The 17,713-nt window shown below is 39.6% G+C and overlaps 1 protein-coding gene across 1 annotated transcript in view; it reads right to left on the bottom strand.

Annotated features, from left to right (window-relative positions):
* Positions 1-276: 276 nt before the first annotated feature.
* ATP9A (ATPase phospholipid transporting 9A (putative)) overlaps positions 277-17,713 on the bottom strand; it is a 104,642-nt gene continuing 87,205 nt past the window's right edge. The window contains exons 23-28 of the mRNA XM_075276838.1: positions 16,521-16,676; positions 9,542-9,606; positions 6,537-6,645; positions 5,600-5,657; positions 3,643-3,846; positions 277-2,689 (exon numbers count right to left, since the gene is read on the bottom strand). Of these exons, the coding sequence (XP_075132939.1) occupies positions 2,553-2,689; positions 3,643-3,846; positions 5,600-5,657; positions 6,537-6,645; positions 9,542-9,606; positions 16,521-16,676 (729 nt within the window). The 3' untranslated portion in view covers positions 277-2,552. The remainder of the gene's footprint in view (positions 2,690-3,642; positions 3,847-5,599; positions 5,658-6,536; positions 6,646-9,541; positions 9,607-16,520; positions 16,677-17,713) is intronic.

Raw genomic sequence — 17,713 nt, forward strand, 5'->3', positions numbered from 1 at the left:
CTCATCTCTATTCATTATAGGTGTGGAAACAAGTTGATGATAGTGGTTAGTTACCTATAGTTATAGTTGCAGTTCTACCCAGACTAAACATTGGTAATCCAGCTAGCAGCATCTGTAACCATGAGAACTATTCTTGGGATAGTCAGGAACTCTGGGGCTCACTGGTTCTAGTATCAGTCATTTGCTATAGAAGTTAAGGTTCTACATCGCCACCTAATGGTCACAGCAAAATATTCAGCAAACATCTATTAGCAGTCATGTGAACACAAAAGCAGATTTTGCAGAAATTTGTTTTATTCCTTTATGGGTCCCTTTTCACTTCAGCCGAAAGTTCTATTTAGTCCACGGAATAATAAATAAGAAGGTCATTAAATACATTAGAATTCTGTACATTAGGTAATAAAATCATCATCATCATCACAATACTCAGAGCAATCAGCAGTACATCAATTGGACAAATTTACCTACAGAAGGTACAAACATTAAAGAGGTTGTCCAGGGAATACAGATCTCTGTCAGGAGGCTGGGGAAGGTGGAAAATAACACACCCACCTGTCCCTGTTGCTCCGGTGTCCACTGCTGTTTGATCTCCCGTGGAAATCCTCGCCACACGTGACCATTGAAGCCAATCAGTGGCCTCAGTAATCACAGGAAAGAACCTGGGATGTCACCAGTGACGTATGTGATCGACGTCCCATGTCCTTTCTTATGACCGCTGCTGTCACAGGCAACGTGCGGCAAGGAGAAGCCCCAGAAAAAAACCCCGAGCGCCAAATAAAAAGGGCACACCAGTGAGGACAGGAGAGTATGGTGCTTTTATTTTTTATTATTTTTCACCTTCCCCCACCTCCTGGCAGAGATCCATAATTGCTGTACAACCCCTTTAAATAAAAGAAAAACCCCAATCTTACCGGCTGTGACTGAACAATAAAATGAATTATTGCTCGGAGCACTCTTCCCTTTATAGTAACAGGTAATCATACAGTACAGCAGCCATGTAATCTGGTCATGAAATATATTTCATCTTCGCCTTTCCAATAACTTACTCCCTTTTGCTTAATTGTGAACATAACCACGCTCTTATATGATAGGTGAGCCTGGATGCAGGTAGTGGTTCTATGCCTATCTACTGTAAGATGACTGAGTGGCCCATAGACTTTAATGGTACATTTGCAACATTTTTCACACCCTTATTTTTATTACTCAGCTATCAGACAACTATTCCTTGTATATGCGATGAAACTTACTGTATTCCTGTGAATTACTGCTATCCTGCTACAGAAAGTCAGTGTGTGGCCACAGTCTAATCCATATGGTTTAGGTCTTGTAGTTTCTGCCAAAAAACTGCAATCCTCATGGGCCACACACAGATCCAGGAATATGGATCTTTGCTATTGGCTTTTGCATATCCCCAATGAACATATGCGACAATGCTAAGGATCGCAGCAACTACCCATAGGCTTGAGCTAAACAGCTCGTGGACACATTGGGGCTTTTTATAGAATATGGTGAAGAGAGAAATGACATTGATTTACCTGTCCCAAAAAGATTCCAATATCTGATTCTGGTTCCCATCTCTATCTACCATATTTCTTCCAGTTTAATCAGACTTTAGTCACACAAATATACAGAAGGACTATGGGGGATTACGCCTTGTACTATGTCTATAAGAATGTGTGCGGGTGATGTACAGCATGTAGTGTGGGGTAAGAGAGTGTAACATGCAGAACTGAAGCTTCTCCAGTGCAATGTTCACTACGGACACTATCTATGACGTTGGCAGGGTATGCATTCATTTTGGCACTGGTCAAGAGAGAATGACAATGGGAGAAAGCCATTTCTAAGTGGGTAAGATATGCTAGAGTGGATTGCTGGGGCCATGCTCTCCTGTAGAAGTTGCTGCAGGGCTATTACCTGTACTATCAGTAAGTGGCTCCTACTTTACAGTATATGTAGTTTATCCATCAGAGAAACACGGGACATAATAAAGGATACAACTGTACAGGAAAATGATATTTGAAACATACATGCTGACATGCCAGGTGATTGCCATGCCAACTTGTGAAAGTGCCATATTACTGCCAAGACTTCTGATCTCAGGTTACTTTAATAGACTTACAATGTCTTTGTAGAATGCCTATTATCTGTAAAATCACATAGACCACCAATTTCTTCCATGAGAACATAACAGTTGCTGTTACAGGGACCAAAAAAAAAAAAAAAAAAAATCAACGGAGGTAACTGCAAGCGACAGCTTCCACAGTCCAGCCCTGGAAGACAGCCCATGGATGCCCATCACAGGGGTGCAAGTCCAGTAGAAGGGATTTCCTGCCATGCAGATTTTGAAGGGGTTATAGAGATCTTCTGACTGGTTTATTGTTCTTTTTTTTTCGGCATATCGCCCTGTAACATTTCTTAGTACTTGAGATGAGATAAACCCTGTATGATTTGTTCCCACAGAGGAATGATCATTAACCATTGATCATTTTCAGTAAACGTCTTCAGCCCTAGTCCATAAAGCAGCATTGGTGGTGACCACATTCACTGGGATTCTAGGATGTTAGTTTGGAATAGCTGGGAGGAGAGAATTTCCGCCTCAGGTATTTGAGGACATAGAGGGGGAGACAGCTGACCAACGTAATGACAGTCACTTTCCACAGGAAGGACACCGTGGTAATGAAGTAAACATCTGAAACACAAGAATAGAAACAGGTAATAAGAACAGTAAAATGGCTGCAAATGAGTGTGTTATTGTATAAATGATAGAGAATGGATGGCTTCTGTACTGTGCTATACATATCTACAAGCATGCATCAGGCACAGGATAGAAGTTGCAAAAAGCTTAAAGCTGCTGTGTCCTGTTCACACTACAAGGATTACAGACAAACTAGTACAAAATGCAATCTTTTTGGAATCAGTGGTGCTCCTCTTTCTTGTTCAGTCAGTCAATCTATGGTTCCTGTCCTTATATCAGATCATATTCAATGCTGCAGAAACTCCTAGATAACCCTAATCCCTATTTTTATCCTTACTCTAAGAAAATTTTCCTATTGATGGTTTATTTCCTTTACATGGTTAACAATTCAACACAACAAAATATTTAAGCAGCAAAACTTTTCAGATATAACACCAGTTAGTTCACACTACCATTACTAATGTCGATTGCGGTCTTCCGTCATAGGATGACAGCAACGGACATTAAACTGTCACAGACTGATTCTGTGTCCGTTCCCATCGACACTATTGTAAACAACATGGAGGAAGCCATCTTCTGTCATGTTTGTTTGCCTTTGTAACAGAAGATAAAGTTGTACATGCAGAACTTTATCTTGCATTACAAAAGTAAATTGATGGGTCCAGAGCGCCACATACGTGGTAGAATATATTCCTATACGTACAATAGTCAAAATATGGCCAACCACTTTAATATTAGCATCAAAGATAGTTTTCTTTTGTGAATGTTTTCCATGTGAATCACAGTGCGTTCTTAAAAGGGAACCATTTTTGGTCTATTGAACAGTTTCTCCCTAAGTTTATTTCCATGCCAAATGTGGTTTAGCGTTGGCCACAGTTTGATGAACGAGTAAATAAATGCTTACACAGACATATTCACTCTTTCTTATAGGTTTGATTAGTCCTTACCTATAAACTCATGTAAGAAAACAAGGGAGGCGATATAACAGGATAGACTGAGGAGCTCAGCTACAATCATCAGCCAATGCCACGTCTGAATAGTCAGTGCCACCATTAGCAGTTCTGTGAGAATCAGGGAGGTGAAGGAAATTGCCACAATATGGACAAACTCGGACTCAAACAGCAGCAGTGCTCCATACATAATAATGCTCCCTGGAAAAAGGGTGAAAATGGTGATGGTTACTAGTGTTCTTATAAATACCAGCATTTATAAAAGAGAAGATTGACTGTTGTTGAGAAACAATGGTTATGACAAAAGTAAAATCCAGTATCTCTGCATGAGAAATAAAATCTCCTTATGTATCCTGAAAATTGACAGCATGTTACTATTGACTGATTGGGCACAGGTATAATATGTGTGACTTATACTGATGACCTGTCCTTAGGATGTCATCCGTACCAGATTGTTGTGAGTCGGATTTATTTGCAGTGATGTTAGGAATCAATCTTCTTACTATGATGTCACCTCCCTAGGGGTGGTGTTAGCAAGCCATCAGAGGTCAGAAGGATCTCCCCTACCTTACTACAGTAGATACTTACCAATGGCAGGGGCATCATCAGGAGCCTAAGTCTTGGATCTTTTTTCCTAGTGCTCCAAACGTCGCCCATTTTCACAATCAGTTGATTACAGTACAGATTGAAGTGCGGCGTGGGAATCTATGACATACAGACTAGAGACGAGTGAGTACTTTTCAAAACTCCTGTTTCGAATAGCACGCACCCATAGGAACGAATGGACACAGCCGGCGTGCAGGGGGTTAAGAGGCCGGCCGCTGGCAAAGTCCGCGTGCCGGCCGCTTCCATTTATTTCCTATTGGTGCGTGCTATTCAAAACGGCTGTTTCTAATAGTACTCACTCATCTCTAATATAGACTACTTTAGATCTGTAGCCTATAATAGAGCGGATGGCTGTCACAGGTGGAATACTGGCTGGAAGAGACCTGAGGGCTGCACTGCATTACAGATGGAGGCAGGGAACTAGAAAGATTCTTTATATACTGTGTTGGGGGAGTAGACTGAGGAGGGATTATACTGTGTTGAGGGCCACTAAAGGGGAAATTATCCTTTAAAGGCATACAGGTTCTGCATTGTATCCTGTGGCACATTCTCCCACAGATTTTGTACCTGGGCCTGTAGACCCTGCACACTCATAGGTTGTGGAAGCCGACATCCCAGCTAGTCCCATAAATGCTTGGTTGGTTATAAATCTAACAACTAGGCAGGCAAAGGAAGTGTTGTATTCTGGCAGAGACATTTCTGGGAAACCCTTGCTATGTATGGGCAAGCATTATCCTGCTGAACAATGCCTATTGGAAGCCTTGGAGGCAACAAGTGTGGCCATAGGGTATATTGCACATATCGCTGAGCTGTTACTGTCCCTCATATCATTGTTAGGGTTGTCATATCTGACTGTCATACCCAAACCCAACCATCACCGGATCCAAAACAGAACCTGGATTTGTCACTAAAGACAATATAGACCCAGTCTGCAGCAGTCCAGGCTTCTCATTCACAACTCCACTACAAACTAAGGTGAAAGTGGATGGCTGTTAATGGCAGGACAACCAAATTTTCTTTTGTTAAGCACCTGGAAATGGTCTGTTTAGTGATAGAGGTGTGTAAGGAAGGTGCCACCTGTGTCTGGATGGTGGATAAGGGAACTGTGAGAGATTCGCCTGCTTGTCAACACATCAAACAATTCTCTCTACTTGTGATCTGTCTGGGCCATCTGGAGCCTGTTCATCGTGTGTGTATGCCCTATGGCACCCACTGCTCCCAACATATAATTTGTTTCATTTTTTAAATATTGTATTACATTGAATGCCATAATATACTGCAAATTACATTACATTATCCAAAAATTGGGAGTTTCACATTATGTATACACATTAAACACACTATGTACCTTGATAAATGCTGATCAATACCCAAATAAGGAATGTTTTATATGACAGTGGCCGTCCCTGGAAAACAGAAGGAATGTTATTCAAGAATGTGCTGAGACTTTCACCAGAATTGTCCCTTGCCCTTAAAGCACCTGTTCAACTATAAATGCAGCTTTTCATATTTAAATAAACGACATTATAAGATATAATGATATATATTACTTGTTTCATGCATACCTAGAGTTATACCAGGTACTGTACAGTCATCTGATGTAGGAAAAAACTGTCCCCACAGCTATTCAAAGGGTAGCTGACTGATAGCAATAAGCGGTACTATTAGTACAGTTACAGACTATATAATACAGGTTATAATTCTTTTTTTCTATGTTCTATAAGTTCCCCCTATCAGTAGGTCTTTGGAATGTGGTAGGAAATCCACACAAACTTGAGGAGAACATACAAACTCCTTGATATGTTGTCCTTGGCAGAATTCGAACCCAGGACTCCAGTGCAACAAGGCTACATACAGGTACACTGTGCTGCCAATACAGGTTATAATTCTGAATGTGCAAGGTAATGTATTTTTAGAGTTCCACTTAAAGTTTGTCACCAGAACCCAATATGCAAATTAGCTTCTTGGAACAACAAATGCATTAACATTACAGAGACAAGTGACAATGCTCTCATTGCTCTGAAGAGCTTTTTTTTTGCATATTGACAAAAACAACGATAAGTCCACAACAAAGGAACTGATTAACAAGGGGAAACCACCATAGAATTCAGGTGACCATGACCTATCTGCAGGGCTGGATTGATATGCTGGGTTCTGGTGACATGCTCTATTTATCTGTATTATATATACTTTTAATAAATATTATAGTTTGTTTAGAAAAAAAAAACGCATCATGCCTTTCACATAGTGTGAATACTCAAATGGACTAATGTGGGGAAAAGTACCTTTAGAAGATCCTTGTACAGCTCTGGATACAACATTGCCACTTCAGACTTGACATCTTTATCAAGCACCAGGGAGAAGACAGGGAACATAGTATAGATTGTGGAATATCTGCAGAAACAATACATAGCAAAGTAAAGTTACACAGAGCAGATGGGCACTTAAATGGGGGATTTCCTATTGTAAATCTAACCCCACAGATCCACAACATTCTACGGATTTGGTAAAACATTACAGAAACAGGACATAATATACTTTATTTGCACTACATTTTGTCCTCTAAACCTCCCTTGCTCACACCATATACAAGGACGCTGTTGATTCTTACTGTATAATTGTTTGCAAAATCCCTTTATAAAAAAAAAAAAAAAAATTGATTGAGAAAACTGTTTTCTTAGTCCTTTCTGACTCATGACTCTGGCTTTTCCTGATAGAAATCCCACAGCACAATATGCGCAAGCTTGGGAGGGTTTGGCCATCACCCATTCTTCATCCTGATTACATCACACAGGACCCAAGGGGCCAAAAAATTCAAAGAGCTGTGCTCTTGAAACAAGTGGGCAGGGTGGAGTAGCCTCCCCGCGAACCGTGATACTGTACAAGGCCGGTCAGGAAGGGCGGAATAAAGAGAATTGAAAATAGTAAGCCATTAATCCTTTTACGGCCTTCAGACTTCTCTGCCGCAAGATACTGGCCATTAAAAAAATTATTTTATTTACACAAAAAAAAAAAAAAAATCTATCAGTTTTAATCCACACACTTCCCTGAGATGTTGCTGGGATTTTTTGTATTCACACATTTCTCACCAATCTGAAATTCCTAATTTATCTGTGAATTCAGCAGTAAGCGTTTTACCAGAATGAGCTTAGCTTGAAGTTAAAGGAAACATTGTGGCAAAAGATGTAGCATATTATGACATGCACAAAAACTGTGCAAACACTATAGTATAGTGCAAACACAAAATATGTAAAAAATGGAAGTGGTTTATTGGGCGTGACCTACAACTGTATAAGACTTACTAATACTAAGTCATTTCATTTGGAAATCAAGGTTCCAGAGTCTGGAGGAAGAGTGGAGACGCTGCTGTACACAATCCAAGCTGCTGGAGGTCTAGTGTGAAGTTTCCACCATCAGTGATGGTTTGTGGAGCCATGTCTCTGCTGGTGTAGGTCCACTGTGTTCTATCAAGACCAAAGTCAGTGCAGCCGTCTACCAGGAAATTCTAGAGCACTTCATGCTTCCCTCTGCTGACAAGCTTTTTGGAGATGAAATTTTCATTTTCCAACATGATGGCACCTGTCCACACTGCCAAAAGTACCAATACCTGGTTTAATAACCACAGTATCACTGTGCTTGATTGGCCAGGAAACTCACCTGACCTTAACCCCATAGAGATGCACTTGTATAAGGGGCTATTATGTCTAAGGGAGGAACTATTATATATAAGGAGGAGTCAGAATTATATAATATTATAGGAGATGAACTATTACTGTATATACTTGACTATAAGCCGAGTTTTTCAGCGCAGTTTTTGTGCTAAAAAAGTCCCCCTCGGCTTATACTCAAGTCAGTTTTTTTTTTTTTTTTTGGTGGTGGTGGTGGTGGGGTCTATGACCAGCCGCAATAGTAATATATAAAATCTCCCATAGAATAGTGAAAAAAAAAGAAGCTTTAAAAAAAATATAATAAAAAAATAAAAGTTCTAAATCACTCCTTTCCCTAGAATACATATAAAAGTAGAAAATGCCTGTGAAACACATACACATTAGGTATCCCTGTGTCTGAGAGTGCCCTGTCTACTGAATATAGGGTATCTGCAGTGCTCCTGTTCCGTCTGGAAGGGGTTAATAGGAGCACTGCAGATACCCTACATTCAGCCAGACTGAATTCCAAGTGGGGGGAAAAACCCAGTCCTCAAGCTCAGGGAAGGGGCAGACAGACAACCAAAACACCCCCTCCCCTTCCCCAGCACCTACTGCACCCAAAAACTCCAGCCATTTTAATTTTTGTAATTTTCCAGTAGCTGCTGCATTTCCCCCCTAGGCTTATACTCGAGTCAATAAGTTTCCACAGTTTTTTGTGGTAAAATTAGGGGGGTCGGCTTATATTCGGGTCGGCTTATACTCGAGTATATACAGTATATATAAGGTGGATTGTTATAAGGGGAGACTGTTATATATAAGGTGGCTATAATGTGTAAGGGAGGAATATGTATAATATATATATATATATATATATATATATATATATATATATACACATATATATATATATATATATACACATATATATATATAAATAAGGTGGGCTATTATAAGGGGAAAACATAAGGCAGGTTATTATTTATAAGGGAATAACTGTAATAGGCCTATAATAAGGGGTGGACATCATATATATATATGGAGGTGGTTATTATAACGTGGTCGCTTTTATTTAGAAGTGGGAAAATTTATAAGGAGAGTATTGTTAAAGGGGATATTATATTATTTATAAGAGGGCTAATATAATCCACGTCATCACAGCACTCATAAGCAAGACTGAAGGAATCTCAGAAGACAGATAGCCAATGCTACTCAAACCTAGATGTATATGTTCTTATTGTTTGGCTCCCCGACTCCTTGAGTCTATAGTCCTCACAGCGACTGATTTAATAACGCTGTCTAACAGTAAGACATCATTTACTTAAGTTGGCCATGCACATTAGATTTTGTTGTCCGAAATGGCCGATGACTGGCCATAAAAGTACCACAAAAATTTGTTTACTGATTTTAGTCTACAAACAAATAGTTCAGCTGAAAATATCAGTATTTGGCCATGATTAGCCTATCATACACTCACTATGCTCCCTGATCAGTCAGTTTAGTTGTTTATGGTGGGATCCTTCATCAAGACTGTCCAAAATGTTGAATTTGAAGCCCTACCTTTTGTCAAGCAAAGCACAGAATGTATCTAATGCTATCAACCATTATTAACAGTTTTATTAGTTATAGTTACATAAGTTACATACCCAATAATGAGGAATCCTTGGTAGAGAGGAACGGAGGCAAAGTAAAACACAGAGGAGAAGACTGCCTGCAAAGATAACGGATACACAGTTACTAAATTAACTCTGAAGCAAGATTTCAGTCAATGGCGCTGCACAACCAAATATATACCATATACAGGGATGCCAGCTGTATATTCTAATGAAGGCACACAACTGGACACAGAATTTGATACTGTGTTTTTTTTTTTTTACCATCATTCTTATTTTTAGTAATAGTGTTATCTGGAGTATTTCATGTGAAAGTTTTTGTTGATGGAAAATGAAAAATTGTTCCTATAGTGCCATGTTTTGCCCTAAAATGAATGCCCAAATTTCAAGAATCCTTATGAAATAACTTTTATATAAGCCAAGCTACAAAATCCTTTCCATCTGCAGACAGCTGTTTCAGGGTTGTTGACCGTAGTCAGTACAGAGCAGGGTATGGATGGCTAGGTGAGAGTTCACTGGCCTACCCGCAGATGGGTGTCTCTTTCTTTAGGAAGGGATTTTCTGGTTTGGCTTATATCCCAAGACATATCACAAGGCTTCTTGAAAGTTAGACATTGACCGATGGGGAGCTTCCTTCCAAAAGTTGGCAAAGAAGAACAGCTTTCCTTTTTCCATGAAGGAAAATATATTTGTATATCCTTCCCCAGAATTCCTAGTGGAGCATATATGGCTGTCCTTTAAGTCTCCATACACCTGCAGAGGCAGCCTCCATAAGGTGACACAGTACCTCTTTGGACATGTTGTTTGTACATTCATTACTTTTTGGCCTTCTCCCAGCTCAAGAATTACACCAATGGGGCAGATTTAGCAGTGTATTTTAATTAGTTAAGAACTATAAATACAATGTATTGCATTGGGGGGGCATTACATTTTTGAAGATGCTGTGGCACTTGTCCAGCATGTGCAAATTTGTCAACTTTCCATCTTGAGACTGGTACGCCACCCATACGATGGTCAGCATTTACAAAAATCTTGCCAATGTATCAGCTGAAAGTAGCCTGATGGTGTATGTTGTATGGAAAGTGAGCGATTGTAAATCCACCTACTTCACCCTTACGCTAGATTCACATCTGCACATGGTTTCTGTTCTTCAGGACAGCTTGGGGACTTGAAGAACGGAAACCTAATCTGCTTAAAATACAGTTACCTGCAGACCCCATAGACTATAATTGGGTCCGCTGAGATTCTGCCCGCATTTTTTAGCAGATTCAGGGATGGAACTTAGCCTTATCTGTAAACGGGGGTCATCCATTATACAAACAAAAATCAAGTGAGGAAAATGGATGTACAGTATGATTGTTTTCTGTAAATGGCAGCAAGCATAATTTTTATGGATGGATCATCAAGGAATTGGGCATCTGTGAAGCTGGACATAAAATATCTGGTTCTGAATTTCAGCAATTAAAACATGAAGCAACTTTGCAATTAATTGCCCCCTACCGCTGCCATTTTTTATTTTTTAAATCCCCTCCTTCCTAACTCTTTCCGTCATAACTCTTATTTTTCCATTCACAGATCTGTACGAGGGCTTTTTTTTTTTTTTGTGGGGCAGACTGTACTTCATAATGGGGACTGGGGAACTGCAAAAAGATTGAGAAGGGGGATGGATTTAGAGAAAAAAAATACTTTTGAGACATTTTCTTAGGGTTTTGATTTTAGAGCCTTCACTGAGCAGCCAAAATAACATGTTTGCTAATGTGCTTATTTATTTTAATTTGAGATCTAGAGAAAGGAGTGTCATTTGAAACTTTTTATTTTTAGACTTCCTTAGGGGTTCGGTGACAGACCCCCAATGCATATGTCAACATAGTCTAAGGTTAAACTTTGTGGAAAAGGTTCTTTTTTGTTACAAATTTTGCGCCAAAATCATGAGTGAATTGAACAGCAGGGAAAAGTACAAGAGCTCACAAAAGGAAAATTGTGGAGAAAAACTAATAAATCACATATTAAATCATCAGAACCGAAAGGATGAACAATCCTCGATAATATAAAAATATATGAAATTTATTTAATAAATATAACAAGACATATAATATGTCTTGTTATATTTATTAAATAAATTTCATATATTTTTATATTATCGAGGATAGTTCATCCTTTCGGTTCTGATGATTTAATATGTGATTTATTAGTTTTTCTCCACAATTTTCCTTTTGTGTGGTCTACTTTGTTCTATGTGGAGATTCGTAGTCAATAGGATAGTTTCACTTGGGGCAAATTCTGTTGTATGTTGTTAAAAGTACAAGAGCTTCCTATACATTTCTCATTCCTGTTGAAGCCACTCTTGGCTTTGTCTCCAAAAATCACAGCAAAATCTGCAACCAAAAAAGCAGCTGTTCTGCAACGTGGAGCCTCAGCCTGAAGTTGCTTAAAGAAGACCTTTCATGTCCTCATGAAAGTGCGGTTTTATATACCACTGAATTCAGCCCACTGTCAGCTTTCCAAGTAGGAGCCCTCATGCTGGAGATATCAGTGCTGTTAGTTTCTTCAGGGCTCGAATGGGCTCATTTGAATGGGTTTGAAAGATGTCCGGCCATGAGCGGCGGTGAGCGTTTTATGCTCTCCGCTGCGAAACCGGTTTTTTAAAATCGGACACAGAGTCGGACATGCAGTACTCTGTGTCTGGTTTTAAAAAACTGGTTTCGCGGCGGAGAGCATAAAATGCTCACCACCGCTCACGGCCGGACCCGCTCTGACAGCTTTCCTTCTTCTGCCGGCAGAAGACGGAAAGCTGAGAACGGAGACCGAACGCTAGTGTGAACCTAGCGTCACCAATATCTTGCCACTGTCAGAAGGGCGTTCCTCATAGCTCAGTATCATCGCTGGGCTTTAAGGAGCACACCCCCTGACAGTACTCTAAGATAGCTTTGTACTGTCAGAAGGGGCGTTCCTTATCACCTAGTGATGACGCTGAGTGGTGACGAGCGCCCTTCTGAAGTCGGGAGATATCTAATGACATCAATATCTCCACCACCGGGGCACATATCGGGAAAGTTGTCAGTGTATTGAATTCAGTGCACTGTGAGCTGTCTAGTGGTATATTAAACCGCACTTTTATGTGGACATGGAAGGTCCTCTGTAATGTAAATTTATCATGGAGATGCATAAGTCTGCAGGAAGAAAATAACAGGAAATATTTTATCATATATTTTATTTTATATTATTTCAAATGCAATGGAACTATATAAAATTGGCTGCAAAGCTGTACATAGCCTTTAAAGACATGTTATGAAATCTGTATTATTTTCATACCTTTGCTAAAGGTCAAGCTGTGATGTAAAGCCATATTATCAGTGCAGGACATTCAACAGACTTGGTTGGGTTTAACTGAGGTCAGTGTGAATGAGGAAGCTGAACAATGACCATGTGCTGTATTACACTCTCTCTGGAGAGGAAGTATAGGGTGAAAGTGTAAGGTGTATTGTGCAGTTACTACAATCCTGTGGAGCTGGTTCTTTACTTTGCTGCATTGTTGTACAGAATGCATTCACTCCAGCACCTGATAGTGTCGATAAGACTGATGACAGAAAGGTTACCATGAAGGGTTTTGTTAATCCAGTGAACTGTGATGGCTGATCATTGCTTCTGGTACTTTTAAGGCAGCCATACCCATTATATTAAGGTTGTGAAACCTGGCAAATAAGACAAGACTGGCCATCTAATGTTTATAGGAGCAACCTGACTTTGAACATGCCTGCTGCTTTGTTTTCATATGAGATATGGGATTACTCCCCATTCCATTCCCCATTCAGAACACAGGGACTCTTAGTCAATCTGTGTTTGAATGTCTCTGCTGAGAGTCAAGATCAGCTGTCAGCCAAAGATTCAGCCAACAGCTATTGTGGATGTATGGACAGCACAAGGCCTGAACACACAAATATTAATATGGCAAGCATCATACCATCCCAATTTTGCTCATCAGCTCCAATTGCCATGGACCCCTGCATAATAAAATCAGATCAGCTTCATTATTTATATCATTGGGGTCAGAAGAAATCCCAATTGACAACTATGTGGAAACTGGTGTAGTAATGAAATGGAAGCTGCACATATGAATAAAGGCACAAATGAACAAAAACTCCAGAACTAGTGGCTATTTTATAAAAATATAAAACAAGGTCACTTCAGATAAGTTGTTGTAAAATAATTTGCTCATGAAAAAAAGGATTGGATTTCAGAAGTAACAGATTTTTCTTCCTGAAATCCAGCTGGTAGGGAGACTTTAGGACTAGGAAAAAGTATGTAAAATAGCTTTATACCAGAAGGTAGAAACGGTCTAGTGGCAAACATTCCTCACATTTCTCTATAGTAAAAACATTAAATTGTCAGTGTAGCAGACATAGCTCAACAAAAAGAAGATAAACTAAAAAAAGGAAAAGTCATGGTTAATTGCTAAAAATGGGAGAAATTGAAATCAAAGAAACTAGACTGAAAGGAAGCTATAAGGCCATAAAATAAAAATTATGGAGGAGTAAGAATGACAGACGCTTTTCTACATCAGATCCTGCAAGGTTTGTGCGACGGTGGGGACTTCACTAAAATGTAAGGTTATACAATAAGGTCATAACAAGTCTAATACTTTTTATAGGCGGTGTATGTCTATAGACAGTGGAACAATATACAACACCCAGAAACATATACCCTAAACACGATCATAATCAGAGAAGCAGCAAGGTCACAGAACAGAAATAACAGAAGGCATTTAGTTCTAGGTACATGAAGGCGATCCCATATAAAAGCTGCCCGGCTTGTCATGCACTCACATCCAAATCAGCGCCTGTTTGTTTATTTAGGAGAACATTGTTTGAAACAAGAATTTCCTTCTATTAAACTGTATTAGTCATCGCACCATGTCCTCTGTCACCACCTCAATTGTACCGTTTCCTTCTGTTTACAAATCGGCTATTTGTGGAGGACCTCCGCTAACTCCCAGAAACAGACCTGTGCCAGTTACCACTTTTACAAGCAGATTGTCATCATTGTATATAAATGTACTCAGCGATTAATGTGATACTTGTTGGTCTGGCAAAGTGAACATTTACATGTATGTACCATTAAGTTCTGAATGATCGAGTACTGTGAGCACGATACATAAGAATGTGTACCCAGGGTGTAGACAAGAATCATGGTCAGCAGCACAGTGACTAACTATATAAAGTCACTCGATGTATTGTCCACCTTCGCTTAAAGAGTCTCTCCTATAGCAGTTCTGCAAAAAGACACAGCGACTTGACTGGAGCAGAGATGAAACCTACATATCATAAGAGATGTGGCACTGGCAGTGTGGGCAGGAATTGTCAGAAGATCCAGCTAGGATGTAAGCAAAGCCTCTCTCTGCGTACCGGCCCGCTGACTCTTGTGACAATTATTGCCACAACACTGACGGACAGGCTGTAGTGACAGAAAGACAGCAAGGCATCTGAGGCAAGTAATTGATGATGAGGAAGAGAGCTTGGCCCTTTGGCCCCAATTCCCACCCTGACATGCAAGCCCAATGTCAGCTGCATGGTCTTCCTCTATTAGTGGCATGCCCTGCTGTGTACATACATTATTTATCCTGTACCATTTCTGAGTTAAAGACTGAATTACATTTCAAAGCTGAACTCGCTGTTCGATTGATGGAGTAATGTGTATATAGATTGCCTTATTTATTCTGTAGTCATTCTGCATTACAGCTGGTATTATATTCCTGAGCTGAACCTACTATTCCCGCTGGTATACATACATTAAAGTCCTTATGCTGTACTGACTCTAAGTTACAACCTGTATTACATTCCAGAGCTTAACTCCCTTTTCTACTGATTTAGTCGCAAGGGGCAGATTTATTCTGCCTTGTAAGCCAGTTTTCTGACATACATGATATTAAAAGTCAAATTTTTTGTGTAAGTCATCGATTACTATTTTACGCTGCCCTCACCACTTTCCTAATGGGGGTGTAGGGAGGGCAGTTTAATGGCATAAATGGTATCCTGAAATATATCTCAACTCAACAATTATAAACACACATTCTCCCCAGTGTTAGTGATGTAAAGGCTGGGGTTCAATACGCATTCTTCATGAATCACCCCCAATGTGTATACAGATTATATTCTGTACTTATCCTGAGTTACATCTGGTACTCTACCAGCACACTAATACATTCAGCTTTTGATTAGAGTTACTGTATATAATACATTACATTACTTATTCAATACTAATCCGGACTTGTATCCCAAACCACTCTATTGGTGTATTTGCTATTCTAGAGGCCTCAAGGCTAAAATCCACCATTCCCCAATTGTTTAAAAGGGGTTGCCCTACAAAAGACATTTATGGCATAAATAGATAATCAATGTGGGTCCCAGAGATAGATCCACACCCATATCTAATATGACCCCCCCACACACACACACACACAATTTGCACCCCCCAATTCTTACCGGACGATGACCTCACTGACAGTGTAGCCCTCAATGAACAGGCTACTACAGAAATAGCATAGGTCATATAGATGAATGAGAGTTACGGCAACAATATTGTTCGCTGTTCTACATTGTTTCCAAAATTCCCATTCACTTCTATGGGAGTTATTGAAACGGCATATCTACACTGTTCCCGTAAAGCCAAGGATCAAGGACTACATTGTCAGTGAGGTCATAGTTATGTAAGAGCTGGGGGACAGAGCTGGGGAGATTCATTTGGGACATGCATTTATCAAAGATAATTTTTTTTTTATTTTTTATAAAGGATAACCCCTTTAGTGTCCAGTCACTGTACAGTCAATTGATGCGTAACCAAAAAAGAAAGAAAATAATGTTATGCATTTGTAGTCGTTTAAAAATGTATGTATATTGTTTATAAATGATTGTCTTGTAGAGTGGTGTCCAGAGACGGTGCTTATATGGCACTGCAGCAGTATTTACAATATACATTGACTAGTCACAGATGTATAGGTCATAGCTTTATTACATACCTGCATTGTACTAATGCATAGACTCCGATGGATGACAAATTGGCTCAGGCCTGCAGATCTTTTGTAGCTGTTGCGTCCATGAACCATCAGGAGGCGCCCCAGGTGCTTAAATTGCGTTACAGAGAAATCTGCCGCTAGTGAAGCTTGTTTACCTTCCTGAAAACCAAGCCAAAGTGATTTACATTAAGTCTCCATATGACAAAATGTGTTTTGTGCTTTACAGTTATCACAGCAAACTGGTGGTGGGGTATCATTAAAGGGGCTCTATCATTGGGAAATGTCATTTTTAGATAAGCACATCCTTGCATGGCCTTTAGAGAGGCTATTCCACACCTACCTTTAGTATGTAAATTGCCTCAGTAGATTTTGAATAAGTCTGTTTTTATTCATATACTAATGAGCTTAGACTGTGCAGCGGAAGTGTCTCTGTGCACGGTCTGCTCTGTGTATGTATAGCAGAGACTGCTGTGCTGATGACTCATCTCTGCTGTGCATACACATAGAGCAGACAGTGCAAACAGACTTTTCCAGTGCACGATGCTCATTAGCATATGAATAAAAACAGACTTATTCAAAATCTACTAAGGCAATTTACATACTAATGGTAGGTGTGAAATAGCCTTTCTAAAGGCTGTGCAAGGATGTGCTTATCTAAAAATGATTTATCCCAATGATAGAGCCCCTTTAATGTTATCAGCCTAACCCAAGCAATAAAATACAATCGTTAACTAAAATGAAGTAATATGATGCCTAAAACTAAAGAGTTATATTATACAGAAAGGTTTAAGGGGTACTCTTATTTCCATTTTCTCAATAAATCAACAATATAAGTAAAGGCAAGAAAATTAAATCTTAGTAAAGAAAAATGCCTTTTCTCCACTTATCGGACTCCTCTCCTCCTGCTGATCACTAACTTTCAATTCATTGTTAAAAATCTTCAGTAAAGACAGTTTCACAGCTCATTGAGGGCTACAGCTCCTGCCAATAGAAAGCTATGGATTGGGAAAAAGGGAGTAAGAGAAGTAAAATGGCCTTTTATCACTGCCGTTTTCACTGATGCCCATTCTGAAAGCCTACATTCAGATGACCAATAGCGTATCCAATTGTAAAGGGAGAGAGGGATGGGTTACCCAAATTTACTTTCTAATTGTTGCTTTGACAGCAATCATATATTGCATTGTATTTGTTAGAGT

This window comes from Leptodactylus fuscus, chromosome 6, assembly GCF_031893055.1.
Source record: "Leptodactylus fuscus isolate aLepFus1 chromosome 6, aLepFus1.hap2, whole genome shotgun sequence".
In the NCBI taxonomy this organism is placed as follows: Eukaryota; Metazoa; Chordata; class Amphibia; order Anura; family Leptodactylidae; genus Leptodactylus; species Leptodactylus fuscus.